The sequence below is a fragment of the Coregonus clupeaformis genome, chromosome 14, assembly GCF_020615455.1.
Source record: "Coregonus clupeaformis isolate EN_2021a chromosome 14, ASM2061545v1, whole genome shotgun sequence".
NCBI classification, from domain to species: Eukaryota; Metazoa; Chordata; class Actinopteri; order Salmoniformes; family Salmonidae; genus Coregonus; species Coregonus clupeaformis.
This window is the reverse complement of record NC_059205.1, coordinates 38,992,466-39,006,754: the sequence shown is the minus strand read 5'-3', so window position 1 is coordinate 39,006,754 and position 14,289 is coordinate 38,992,466. Positions and strand designations below refer to the sequence as shown.

At 41.7% G+C, this 14,289-nt stretch overlaps 1 protein-coding gene across 1 annotated transcript; it reads left to right on the top strand.

Annotated features, from left to right (window-relative positions):
- Positions 1 to 5,293: 5,293 nt before the first annotated feature.
- LOC121580920 (V-type proton ATPase 21 kDa proteolipid subunit) lies at positions 5,294 to 13,650 on the top strand. Its single transcript, XM_041896116.2, has 8 exons — positions 5,294 to 5,567; positions 6,731 to 6,779; positions 6,981 to 7,064; positions 7,276 to 7,353; positions 8,924 to 8,993; positions 10,506 to 10,557; positions 10,861 to 11,051; positions 11,200 to 13,650. Exons 1-8 carry the CDS (start codon positions 5,501 to 5,503, stop codon positions 11,224 to 11,226), a joined length of 618 nt encoding a protein of 205 aa, XP_041752050.1. The 5' UTR covers positions 5,294 to 5,500; the 3' UTR covers positions 11,227 to 13,650.
- The last annotated feature ends 639 nt before the right edge of the window (positions 13,651 to 14,289 follow it).

Below are 14,289 nucleotides of genomic sequence, written 5' to 3'. Positions count from 1 at the left end.
TTTACTCAGTACTTTGTTGAAGCCACCTTTGGCAGCAATTACAGCCTCGATTCTTCTTGGGTATGACGCTACAAGCTTGGCACACCTGTATTTAGGGAGTTTCTCCCATTCTTCTCTGCAGATCCTCTCAAGCTCTGTCCTGTCTGGTTGGATGGGGAGCGTCGTTTCACAGCTATTTTCAAGTCTCTCCAGAGATGTTTGATCGGGTTGAAGTCCGGGCTCTGGCTGGGCCACTCAAGGACATTCAGAGACTTGTCCCAAAGCCACTCCTGTGTTGTCTTGGCTGTGTGCTTAGGTTCATTGTCCTGTTGGAAGGTGAACCTTTGCCCCAGTCTGAGGTCCTGAGTGCTCTGGAGCAGGTTTTCATCAAGGATCTCTCTGTACTTTGCTCCGTTCATCTTCTCCTCGATCCTGACTAGTTTCCCAGTCCCCGCCGCTGGAAAACATCCCCACAGCATGATGCTGCCACGACTATGCTTCACCGTAGGGATGGTGCCAGGTTTCCTCCAGACGTGACGCTTTGCATTCAGGCCAAAGAGTTCAATCTTGGTTTCATCAGACCATAGAATCTTGTTTCTCATGGTCTGAGAGTCCTTTAGGTGCCTTTTGGCAAACTCCAAGCCTTTTACTGAGGAGTGGCTTCCGTCTGGCCACTCTACCATAAAGGCCTGAATGGTGGAGTGCTGCAGAGATGGTTGTCCTTCTGGAAGGTTATCCCATCTCCACAGAGGAACTCTGTAGCTCTGTCAGAGTGACCATTGGGTTCATGGTCACCTCCCTGACCAAGGCCCTTCTCCCCAGATTGCTCAGTTTGGCAGGACGGCCAGCTCTATAAACAGTCTTGGTGGTTCCAAACTTCTTCCATTTAAGAATGATGGAGGCCACTGTGTTCTTGGGAAACTTCAATGCTGCAGACATTTTTTGGTACCCTTCCCCAGATCTGTGTCTCGACACATTCCTGTCTCGGAGCTCTACGGACAATTCCTTCAACCTCATGGCTTGGTTTCTGCTCTGACATGCACTGTCAACTGTGGGACCTTATATAGACAGGTGTGTGCCTTTCCAAATCATGTCCAATCAATTGAATTTACCACAAGTGGACTCCAATCCAGTTGTAGAAACATCTCAAGGATGATCAATGGAAACAGGCTGCACCTGAGGTCAATTTCGAGTCGCATAGCAAAGGGTCTGAATACTTAAACAAATAAGGTATTTCTGTTTTAAATTTTTTATACATTAGCCAACATTTCTAAAAAACTGTTTTCGCTTTGTCGTTATGGGGTATTGTGTATAGATTGCTGAGGACTTTTCTTTTTAAAATCAATTATAGAATAAGGCTGTAACGTAACAAAATGTGGAAAAAGTCAAGGGATCTGAATACTTTCCAAATGCACTGTATATATTTACAAAAAATTATATATGGGGGATTGGAAATGATGCAGACAATTACATTGATGGAAGCCACAATCTAGCTGCAATATTAAAGCAACAGTATTGCTTCCGTCCCTCTCCTCGCCCCAATCTGGGCTTGAACCAGGGACCCTCTGCACACAAAAACAACTACTTCAAGGTCTCAGAGCGAGTGACGTCACCGATTGAAACGCTACTAGCAGGCAACGCTAACTAGCTAGCCATTTCACATGGTTACACAAGCACCAGGGTATTGAAGATGATGCAAGCTTCGACTGGAAGCCAGTGGAGTGTGCACAGGAGCGGGGTGACGTGAGAACTTAGGAAGGTTGAACACCAGGCGGGCTGCAGCTGTCACGATCGTCGACAGATGCGGACCAAGGCGCAGCGTGATAAGCGTACATACTTTATTTGTACACAACAACATGAACAAAACAACAAACGAAACGTGAAGTCCTAGGTTATACAACAAACCTTAACGGAACAAGATCCCACAACGTAACATGCCAACAGGCTGCCTAAGTATGGTCCCCAATCAGAGACAACGAGCTACAGCTGTCTCTGATTGGGAACCACCCTGGCCAACATAGAAATACACGATCTAGAACGACAAACCTAGAAAACTAAACAAGGAAAAATCCACACCCTGGCTCAACATTTAAGAGTCCCCAGAGCCAGGGCGTGACAGCAGCATTCTGGATAAGTTGCAGGGGTTTGATGGCAGAAGCGGGGAGCCCAGCCAACAGAGAGTTGCAATAGTCTAGATGGGAGATGACAATTGCCTGGATTAGGACCTGTGCCGCTTCCTGTGTGAGGAAAGGTCGTACTGTACGGATGTTGTCAAGCATGAACCTGCAGAAGCGAGTCACTGCTTTGATGTTGCAGGGAATGACAGGGTGTTGTCCAGGGTCACGCTAAGGTTCTTTGCACCCTGGAAGGAAGACACCGTGGAGTTGTCAACCGTGATGTAGAGGTCTTGCAGCGGGCAGGCCTTTCCTGAGAGGAAGAGCAGCTCCATTTTGTTGAAGTTGAGCTTGTGGTGGTGAGCCGACATCCAAGCTGAGATGTCTGCCAGGCACACAGAGATGCGTGTCGCCACCTGGGTGTCAGAAGGGCGGAAGGAGAAGAGTAGCTGAATGTCATCCGCATAGCATTGATAGGAGAGACCATGTGAGGATATGACAGAGCCAAGTGACTTGGTGTAAAGAGAAAAGAGGAGAGGGTCTAGAACCGAGTTCTGGGTGACGCCAGTAGTGAGAGCATGTGGTGCAGACACAGATTCTCTCCACACCACCTGGTAGGAGCGACCTGCCAGGTAGGATGCAATCCAGGAGTGTTTAGAGCCAGAGATGAGAGGAGGATCTGATGGTTCACGTGTCGAAGGCAGCGGATAGATCTAGGAGGATGAGAACAGAGGAGAGAGAGTAAGCTTTTGGAGAGCGGAGAGCCTCTGTGACACAGAGGAGAGCGGTCTCAGTTGAGTGAGCCGCCTTGAAGCCTGACTGGTTAGGGTCAAGAAGGTCATTCTGAGAGAGATAACGGGAGAGTTGGTCAGAGACGTTCAAGTGTTTTGGAAAGAAAAGAAAGAAGGGATACAGGTCGTTAGTTTTTTACGTCGAGGGGTCGTGTGTTGGTTGCGGCTATATAGTGATTGGCTATATAGTGATTTATCAGTCTGCATGCACTGTACTGTGCAAGTTGCTGGATCAGCAGATGAAGATACTGTGTGCGTCCCAAATGGCACCCTATTCAATATAGTGCACTACACCATGATAGGGCTCTGATCAAGACTAGTTAGTAGTCACCAGGAAACAATTGCACCTTAATTTGCACCTTGTAATGTCCTTGATTTCCCCTGAATTCTTTAAATTGGCACTTTATTCATAAAAACGATTTTTCTTCAGATTTAGAAGTATATGAATGTGTTTGTGCATGGATTAGTGAGTTTTTAAGGTGTAAACCATTGACATTTCCAACAACCCACAATTGGCCCAGCGTCGTCCGGGTTTGGCCGGTGTAGGCCGTCATTGTAAATAAGAATTTGTTCTTAACTGACTTGCCTAGTTAAATAAAGGTAAAATAAATAAATAAAAAAAAATTAAATGACAACCCCTGAATAATTGTGCATGCTCTGCCTGAAGGCTTGAACATTTGAAAATATCTGCATGTTCTGTAAGTAGGTCTACACTACCCTTTCTTTGTCTGACTTTTGTCTTTCTGGGAGTGACAGTCCCTGTACATCTGTCTGGCACAGTGAGATTCAGTGAGCTTTATGTGGCTCAGTTGGTAGAGCATGGTGCTTGCAACACCAGGGTTGTGGATTTGATTCCCATGGGGGACCATTATGAAAATGTATGCACTCACTACTGTAAGTCGCTCTGGATAAGAGTGTCTGCTAAATGACAAAAATTTGATATTGAGAGATAAGAACATCATACAATTTTTTATTGTATTTTTTTACATAGGCCTACATAATAGGTCCATCATTCAAATAGCCAATATTCCTGATTCCAGACTGAACTTGGAATGTACAAATAATAATGCATCACTTTATGCAGCTTCTTTATTTCTGAACAGAACGTTTATTTTTGGGGTTCAGAAAAGCACTAGTCCAGCTTGTCACCGACATTCAACCAGTGATGTAGCGCCATCATGTGGTTATTGGTTAACACTGCAAGGAGCTGAATTACTAACACCTGTAATTTGCTCCTTACTATTTCTATACGGTATTTGCTAACTTGGAAACAGAGAGGAAGAGGTGAAGCCATAGTACATACCGAAATCTTTGCTGGGAAGTAGTTCTATATTTGAGAAAGTTGAAAGACATAAACCAGGAACTCAATTTAGAGAGATTTTAGCTTACATCATGAGACTGTTGATGATCACAAGTTTACTGGAGAACGGAGACCAAGTAGAGACTTTCGGACAAGGTGGATAATTGTATAATATGAGGCAGTTTATTCAGAGGTAAAGATATCTGTAAATAGCGTGCACGGACCCGTTCGTCAACCTCGTAGGGAGATATCTGAGAGAGCGAGCCCCTAAACATTGTGTGCTGACATTTTATACAATAAAATAAAGTAGGTTGATTCTAGTAGTTCTGATCTTCTGATTGGTCCTGATGAGTTGGTCGAGGTCACTTCCATTGCATTGGCTCTGAGTCGGGTTCTCTGTCTTCAGATGTTCAGCCTAAGAGAAGGGGGTTTTTGTGTGTGTGTGCTTAACAATGATGATGTGTGTGTGTGTGTGTGTGCGTGTGTGTATGTGTGTGTGTGTGTGTGTGTATGTGTGTGTGTGTGTATGTGTGTGTAGTGTGTGTGTGTGTGTGTATGTGTGTATGTTTAACAATGATGATGTGTGTGTGTGTGTGTGTGTGTATGTGTGTGGGGGTGTGTGTGTGTATGTCCTCAGAGCAATAACTCGTGAGTTGGGAGAACTGAGAGACCTATGGCGTGGGTGTTGTCCATAGCCACCTGCTGATAAGGCCGACAAGATAGAAGTCTTTGTGCATTGTATTAAATCCAAAGGCCCAACACAAGATGGGTCATGCACAAGATTTTAGTCAGACCAAGCTATAACATAATATATTTACTACGACAAGACCAACATGATATTTCATGTTTCTACAATGCCTCTGTACAGTTTCTTCTACTTGCGGAGCTACATTTTCTTAGAAGCGTGAAAAAAGTCGCTACAATAATCTAAAAGAGAACAACTAGCCTTCAGTGTGTAGATTGCGCATGTGCTGGTCTAAGGTCGGTTTTGCGTTTTGACCTGTGAATTAAAAAGTAATGCAAAGTTCAAATGGACAACTGGTCCTACATCTGCGCTTGGGAGCTCCAGCGGAAACTGGCACGAAGAAGAAGGAAGTAGAATTACGTTTGTTGTCACGGTCACATGTTCAAATCTAGTCGATCAGCTGACTGCATCCCTTCCCTTTTGATGGTTAGATTTTATTTCCTCAATTGAGCGAGTTCGGGGTGTGAATAACATATTATTTAGAGTATTCAGACCGTTCGGCGTCAATTTTAACACCAAACTGAAGGTAGCATAGTGAGATAGCCCGCAAAATATCGCGGTTTGGGTGATCATGAACGGACACGCCATTCTTTACACCGGGGTCACTTTGGCCTTCTGGAGTACCATTCTCATCGTCGGTAAGAATTTGTTTTTGCTATATTTGCTAGCTAGGGTAATGGGGTTAATGATGATGCCAAATATATAATGAATTCGGTAAATATATGACTTCCATTCATTTGATTGTAAATGTCTGTGTCGTGCTTCACAGACAGTGCTGCTTGCCAGCTAACGTTAGCCTGTTGCGCTAGTTAGCGGCAATGGCGTAAACTAAACTGGGTCTGCAATTATATGCTAACTAGGTAATAGTTATATGTCAGGCAGGCTAACTGACTAACTTCCTCGAATTACATGTTGTTGTTTAACTTTGGCACTGTCGTCCAAAAAGTAGATTATCTAGGTATTCGTTTGTAAGAATTTGACTAAACGTTTGTAGGAATTAACGTCAGCTAGTTACCTAACAAGTAAGCTAGCTAGTTGTTAGCTAGCTAGTTGTTAGCTAGCATATCACTGCAGAGCCTGTAGTCTGTTTAATCAGGCTGTAATACACAATAAATTGGTGTATATACAGCCTGACGCTAATGCCTACAAAATCCTGTAAATGTACCTTACAAGTAAGAATGTTTAATACAATTACATTTAAATTTACTCTACCGGTTGTCTTTGCGGGTTGTCCTTCCTCTGTTTGAGACACAATATCCACAGGAAAGTAACCGGTAGAGTAAGTTCAAAAGTAATTTTATTAGACATTCTGGCTTGTAAGGAACATTTACACGATTTTGTAGGCATTAGCTTCAGGCTGTATATACACCAATTTATTGTGTATTACAGCCTGATTAATCAGACTAGAGAGCCAAATAGTTAGCTGATGTTCGATTGCATAAGGCTACCCTGGACGAAAACGTTAAAAGCATACTGTTAAGTATATAAACTTTGTTAGTTAAATAAATAATTTATAGTAGCCAAAGTTATGCAATGCCATAGCTAGCTAGCTCACTTGCTTGGTTGCTAGAGTCAGGAAAATGGGAACTGAAACACTTCTCATGTGGGGGTGAGCTATCACACTTATCTTCTGACACTTAGTCATTTCTCTGACACGTTTTTGTTCTGCAGCTGTGTGGCTTCGCGTGTACTGTTACTGTACTGTACTGCAACACACAAATGCATAAACCCATGAAAATGTTTGCACACTTTTGTTCTGCATACTTTGCAATGCATTACCTGGATTGGTTTTGTTTTTCAGGTATTTGCTACACAATCTTCGACCTTGGATTCCGCTTTGATGTGGCATGGTTAGTATGACACACAATCCCTTGTCTTAGAACATAATATCATAGACGTAAGAATAGAAATCTGTCTTTATATTCTGAGCCTGGTGCTGATTACTGGTGGTAGAATTTCAGTCAGGTGTTTTTCCCCCAGAAATATTAGCCTAGACTAGAACATGGAACGTTTGATTTTCATGGTGAAATTGTGCTTTCTCTCTCCCACAGGTTTCTGACAGAAACCTCACCCTTCATGTGGGCGAACCTTGGGATTGGCTTGGCCATCTCGCTCTCTGTTGTTGGAGCTGCTTGGTGAGGACTCTTCATTTCTGCCTTTGAGTGTTTCTTCAGAAGAGATTGTCCCATTTTGAATAGAGAAGTTGTGAAATTTGACTTGAAAATTTAAATAGCAACTAGTGTCTTGTCCCCTTCCTCTTCCCCATTCCGTTTAGGCTAAATTACTCTTCTTGGATGGCATGTTCTGTTAATGTTTATACTGAATTGTGTCCTCCTTGTTTTACAGGGGCATTTACATCACAGGTTCCAGTATCATAGGAGGTGGTGTAAAAGCACCACGGATTAAAACAAAGAATCTGGTCAGGTAGGCTATTAATAAGAGAATGAAACCAGTCCCTCCCTCCCCCAATAACAGCTATTTTTCCATTTCCCCCTCCCAACTCAGACCACTTCAAGACAGTACTAGCAACATTCTTGCTTGAGAAATTGCTCTAGCTAAGAAGCAATTTTTCTTTATTTTTGACCATTTAAAGCTACTTTTTGGGCGACCTGGCCAAATTCACATAGAAATGTGAGTTATAGATTTTAACGTTTTTTTAAGCAAGTCTAAGAAGCGGTAGATGTTCTATATGTGCTATTTCTGTGCTTCCCGTTCTGAAGTGTTTTTTTTTTTTTCATCTTTACTTTCGGTGTTGTACACCAGCTTTAAACAGCTGAATATACAATATTTTTTGTTATGGAAAATATATTTCACTGCGGTTTAGATGGTACAATAATTCTCTACACAATGACTGCTTGTTTTGTCACAAACTGAAATTACGCAAACTATTAGAATTTTAGCAACCAGGAAATGGCAGCGATTTGTGCATAGTGCCTCTTTAAGAGATATTTGGTAATACTGCCACTGAACACAAGGGGCACTATTTTTAAAGTTAAACAAGTAACTGAAAAATGCTACTCAGTTTGCTGCATGCACAAAACAAATATTAGACCACAAGGCTCTTGATCCAGGAGGGGATTCTCTGCTTTTACCAAGCGAAGCTTGATTTTGGAAGAAGCTAACCACTTAGCTAGATGGCTAACTATTCTGCTAAATGACTAAAATGTAGCTACTAAATTTCCAAACCAAATGCACAACTGCAGAGCATTTAGCACATTTTAGACAGTTAACATATTAATTATAAGATATCTAGCTGGCAAACATTTAGTTGTGAATTCCATACTGTAACTAGATCACCTGGCGCGTGCTGCACAACAGTGAGTGACTCACAAGGCTCCGGTCTCTCGTCGTCGTGTGCTTGTAAACAAACACCACGTGAGTGGTGACTACTTGTAAGCTTCATAATGAAAAATTATGTAACAATTGAAATGAAGAACACAATCTTCTTTGTCTCCTAACGTATTGCACAAGTTGACTGCAGGTTGTAGCTACTTAAAAAGTAGCTACAAATATTCAAATGTATTAAAATAAATAGTTTTGAAGGTATTTAAAAACTATACCGTGGCTATTCCCAAATACCCCGGTATATGGTCTACAACCCAAGCCTACACAGTAAGGTACTTAATTGTTACCCAGAAATGAATTGATATTGAGATAAAAACGGCTGCATTGGGCTTTTAAGATGAATGCACTAACTGTAAGTCGCTCTGGATAAGAGCGTCTGCTAAATGACAAATGTAAATAGAGCATACAAGGCCTATTTCTCAGGCCCAGATTAAGCCTAGACATTGACTAAAAAGCATTTTCCATTGACCGGGCTTTTTAGTCCAGGAATAGGTTTAATCTGGGTCTGAGAAACCGGTCCATTATGACACAGATTCTACATGTTGGCGTAAAACTTGTATATCTGTATGTGCATACTGTATTAAGTCCGCATCTTTCTGATCAATGTACTACTGTGTTAAATGCTGTGGTTGTCTCCTCCTATCCAAAGCATTATCTTCTGTGAGGCTGTAGCCATCTATGGGATCATCATGGCGATCGTTATAAGTAACATGGCTGAGGTAAGCAAGAGGGGGATGGCATACTTTGATCATTTGTGCCCTTTTTTAATTTTGACTAGTGATTATGGTATTATGGTGACCGGATTCCAAATGGCACCCTATTCCCTAGTGTACTACTTTTGACCAGAACCCAATGGGCCCTGGTCAGATGTAGTGCACTATTGTACAGTGCATTCGGAAAGTATTCAGACCCCTTCACTTTTTCCACATTTTGTTACGTTACAGCCTTATTCTAAAGTCCTCTTTAGGTGCCTTTTGGCAAACTCCAAGCGGTCTGTCATGTGCTTTTTAATGAGGAGTGGCTTCCGTCTGGCCACTCTACCATAAAGGCCTGATTGGTGGAGTGCTGCAGAGATGGTTGTCCTTCTAGAAGGTTCTCCCATCTCCACAGAGGAACTCTGGAACTCTTTCGGATTGACCATCGGGTTCTTGGCCACCTCCCTGACCAAGGCCCTTCTCCCCCGATTGCTCAGTTTGGCCGGGCGGCCAGCTTTAGGAAGAGTCTTGGTGGTTCCAAACTTCTTCCATTTAAGAATGATGGAGGCCACTGTGTTCTTGGGGACCTTCAATGCTGCAAAACATTTTTGGTACCCTTCCCCAGATCTGTGCCATGACACAATCCTGTCTCGGAGCTCTACGGACAATTCCTTTGACCTCATGGCTTGGTTTTTGCTTGACATGCATTGTCAACTGTGGGACCTTATATAGACAGGTGTGTGCCTTTCCAAATAATGTCCAATTACATTTACATTTTAGTCATTTAGCAGACGCTCTTATCCAGAGCGACTTACAGTTAGAGTGCATACATAATTATTTTTTCTTATTTTATTTATTTATTTATACTGGCCCCCCATGGGAAGCGAACCCACAACCCTGGCGTTGCAAACGCCATGCTCTACCAACTGAGCTACATCCCTGCCGGTCATTCCCTACCCTGGACGACGCTGAGCCAATTGTGCGCCGCCCCATGGGTCTCCCGGTCGCGGCCGGCTACGACAGAGCCTGGATTCGAACCAGGTTCTCTAGTGGCACAGCTAGCACTGCGCCACTCGGGAGATCACTCCAATCAAGTTGTAGAAACATCTAAAAGATGATCAATGGAAACAGGAGGCACCTGAGTTCAATTTCGAGTCTCATAGCAAAAGGTCTGAATACTTATGTAAATAAGGTATTATTATTGAAATTATTTTTTAATTTGCAAAAAAATCTAGCCTGTTTTTGCTTTGTCATTATTGGGTATTGTGTGTAGATTGATGAGGAAAATAATTAATTTAATCAATTTTAGAATAAGGCTGTAACGTAACAAAATGTGGAAAAAGTGAAGGGGTCTGAATACTTTCCGAATGCACTGTATGTAGGGAATAGGGTGCTATTTGGGACTGAACCTGTGGCTCCTAATTGTAGCCTCTCAGATATGACATCTTGGAGTAGATCCCTGATGTGTGTGTGATACTATAGTAGACTGCTCAGATTTCATTAGAGACCTATTGCTTTACATCTCTCTTTTTATAGAGCTTTAGTGGCACCACACCAGAGACTATTGGGGCAAGGAACTACCAAGCAGGTAAGAAATTAATGGTTGGCGGGTGTTGATTAGCCTGGTCCCAGATCTGTGTGTGCTCTTGCCAACTCCATTGCTGTGATTTTCAATCCAAACAATGTTTGGCATGACAACGAGTTGGCATGATGGCACAAACACTGGCACTCAGGCTAGGTGTTGATTGGAACCAGTCCTTAAATTCCAATGTGATAAAGGCAGGCACAAGTAAACTAGGCACATTTTCCCATTGGCTTAGTTAAACAGTGCAATGATCAAATCCAGCTGAAGGAAATGCTGTGTTGTTGTGATTGCGTTCTCTCCTAACAGGCTACTCCATGTTTGGCGCTGGTCTTACTGTGGGATTCTCCAACCTCTTCTGTGGCATCTGTGTTGGCATTGTTGGTAGTGGGGCCGCCCTGGCAGATGCTCAGAACGGCAGCCTCTTCGTTAAAATCCTTATTGTGGAAATCTTCGGCAGTGCTATTGGGCTATTTGGAGTGATTGTGGCCATCTTGCAGGTAACTGACATTCTTTTGAAATGGTTTTCTTTCACCCCTTGATTGGTTGAATAGCATAATATTCTATCATCATATTCAGTAGCTGATTGCATCAACCAAGTATAGGTTTGTTTTATTACATACTTGGTCAAATGTATTTTTCTTGTAGACGTCGAAAGTAAAAATGGGTGACTAGAAGATTTATCCTCAAGATATAAGATCAAGATGACAAGATCTATGGAAGACCAAGCTGGAGAAGCAGATGGATTGTGTAAATACATAGTAAATTATTTAAATGTATTTTTTGTCTTTGATTGTTTTTAACCATAATTTGCTGAAGAGTGACATATTTGCACCATTTTGTCTTAAAGGAATGCAGCCAAATGGTTAGATTAAACTGCAGGTGTTTAAGACAAAATCCTATCCCTTTTGAATACAATTGGTCTTCATAGTACAGTAGTACATATAATTTAATCTCTAGCAAACCTCATGGCTTTCCGCACATACATTTACTGTTGTATCAAATCTATCACTATTGAAAGGGCCACTAGACATTTAGGGAACGTACTCCGTAGTAGGGACATTTTATCAAAATATGTTTGATTTCATTAACATCTGTACACTATAGGATTTGTTACCCGTGATCAAATCATGGAATGTCACTATTGTGTATTAACATCTAAGGTACCCAAGTCTGGTTTGACATGCAATGGTTTCTCTGGTAGTGGACATGCTTGCTGTTCCACAAAGAGCTGTTCTGTTCATTACATGGAAGTGGAACATTTCAACAATGTCATAATTTGTATTGAATGCCTGTAAAAATGTGTTTGAAGCATTGAACTGTTTGTATGCACAAGTCATAAGGTATAACAAAGCAAATGATTATATTTATGACTGATGTAATCCATAATGTTTTTCCACTAGTTTCAGTTACTATATATTTTTCCATGACTGGTGGAAGTAACCATTTCTGTAGTAACACAAAATGAATCAAAATGTATGGATACAAGGGTGATCTAAGGAGATATTACACTGAAATGGTAATTGTTGTGAAATGGAAATTGTTGTTGGTCATCTGACATTGGTCAGCTGGCATTCTTCAGTCTTTTCATTTGTTTTGATGTATGCATAACATTTTGGTAGGCACTCTTCAGTTCTGATTGGTTAAAAGTTAGAATAGTAAATTGTTGTGTGTACAGTATATAAAGGGCACATGTCTGTTTCTTTGTGAAGCATGAGGGTGTTTACGATTCTGATGCAAGTGGTCTTTATCCACGGTGAGTGAACTGTCGCCGATTAATATATGTATATCTGATTTCTAGTGACCATCGATTTATGTCTAAGTTTTCTCCTTCTCAGATCTGTAATCCCCTGTAAACTCCATCTGTTGAGTGAGAAATGTAGATGTTTTCCTCAAGACCATTTACCCGTGTCAGTGTTTTCCCCTATATTCATTTAGCAGCGGCGCACCATAGCAATTTTATAATATAGATGTATACCACAAGAAGACACCCCGCCCCCACTTCCTCTGCCACCGCTTCTGAAGACCACCACCCACTACTTCTGCCACCACTGCTGAAAAATCCTAGGGGAAACACTGCGTGTACATTTTCTGCTTTCCTTCAGTTTTGGGGTAATTTTGAGCTTGAATGATCTGAGCTCCTTGTCTTTCGACTGCTGTGAATGGGCTGACATGCATACTCTTTTGGAGAGATGGTACTCGAGCAGAACATCGATAAGAACTTTCTCAGACCAGTTGGCCTTTTTCTTAGTCGTGATTTTGTCTTGTTTTTTTTATCTAATGAATTACTGTGTTACTGATAAAACAATTAGCTTGAGCCCTTAAAAGTTAAAAATAACCATAGAGTCTGTCATAAACTGTCTTCCATTTTAATGTTCATAACATTCAACTTGCTGTGACCATGAGTTTGTCCCAAATGGTACCCTATTCCCTACGTAGTGCACTACATTTGACCAGAGCCCTTTGGGCCCTTATCAAAAGTAGTGCACTATAAGAAATAGGGTTCCATTTGGGATGCATTTATGACTGTATACTTATGGAGGGCTCCCACTGAGTGTTACCTCCTATCCTCACCAACCATACATGTACAGTATTTTTTTTTTAAATGTAGAAGTTAATGGTCTTTATCCATGGAGAAGAAAGATTGTTTGACTAGTCCCTATGGCAAAAGGCCAAAAAAAAGCATTTGAAATAGTGTTTAGTGTTGGTTTCATACATTGATTCAGCTGTGTTCATTACTTTTGAGCATTTCAAAATGGACCTTTGGTGTAATACTGGGTTGGCCATCCTGGTCCCGGAGAGCCTCAGTACTGAAGGGTTTAACTTGAATGGATAACATTTGGATTGTAAGTCCAACTGTTGGTGTAAAAGTATGCTGCTTGAGGGATGGCCATGAATGCACATGGCTTACGAGGCCCTCTAGGTCTTTGGTTGGCCACCTACTGTAGTGGTGTCATTCCTAATGTAAAGGAAGATTTCTAGACCATGCTTCAGTGAGTGTTTAATATGTTGATGTGGTAAATCCATTGTTTTGATGTATAAAAGTGGGTTCTCTTGACTTCATAATTGTCCTTGAAAGAATAAAATACTCCAACATGACCGTTCAATCAAATGTATTTTATAAAGCCCTTTCTATATCAGCTGTTGTCACAAAGTGCGTTACAGATAGTGGGCCTAGTGGCTAGGAAAAACTCCCTAGAGGGAAGACACATAGAGAGGAACCCGGCTCAGAGGGGTGACCAATCCTTTTCTGGCTGTAAGTAGTTGATTATTTTTTTGTGTGTGGTTCTGTAACCTTACTTATGTCCCAGTCCCACTCTTTGTCCCAAATAAATTCCCACTAGATGGTGCTAGATAATAAGTATTGGTACATTTACCGGGGACCTATCAAACCTTATGCCTGCCTTATTGCTTAATTACAACATTTACAAAAGTGGGGGCAGCTACATTTGGCATATTAATTAAATTACTTTGCTTGACTTTAGAAATATCAAGTTGTACCCCACAATAGTGAAGAAATTATTTACATTTACAGTAGTCCTATCTTTTAGCTGCAGACTGCTAGAGATGTGCAACGCAATAATAGTACCTAGTTTAAGCTCCCTCTGGTGGCAGAATACACGGGTGTTTGGACTATCTGAGATTCCGTACTGAGGAGCACGAGAGCAGAGAGGAAGAGTGGAAAAGAGAGGATCGACACCGCCCAAAATCTGTCCGCGCGAAAATAAGCGTTAAGCA

Coding starts and splice junctions, on each gene's coding strand:
- LOC121580920 (XM_041896116.2), top strand. CDS start 5,501: ATGAACGGACACGCCATTCTTTACACCGGGGTCACTTTGGCCTTCTGG. Junction 5,568..6,730: donor GAGTACCATTCTCATCGTCG/GTAAGAATTTGT, acceptor TTTGTTTTTCAG/GTATTTGCTACACAATCTTC. Junction 8,994..10,505: donor TTATAAGTAACATGGCTGAG/GTAAGCAAGAGG, acceptor CTCTTTTTATAG/AGCTTTAGTGGCACCACACC.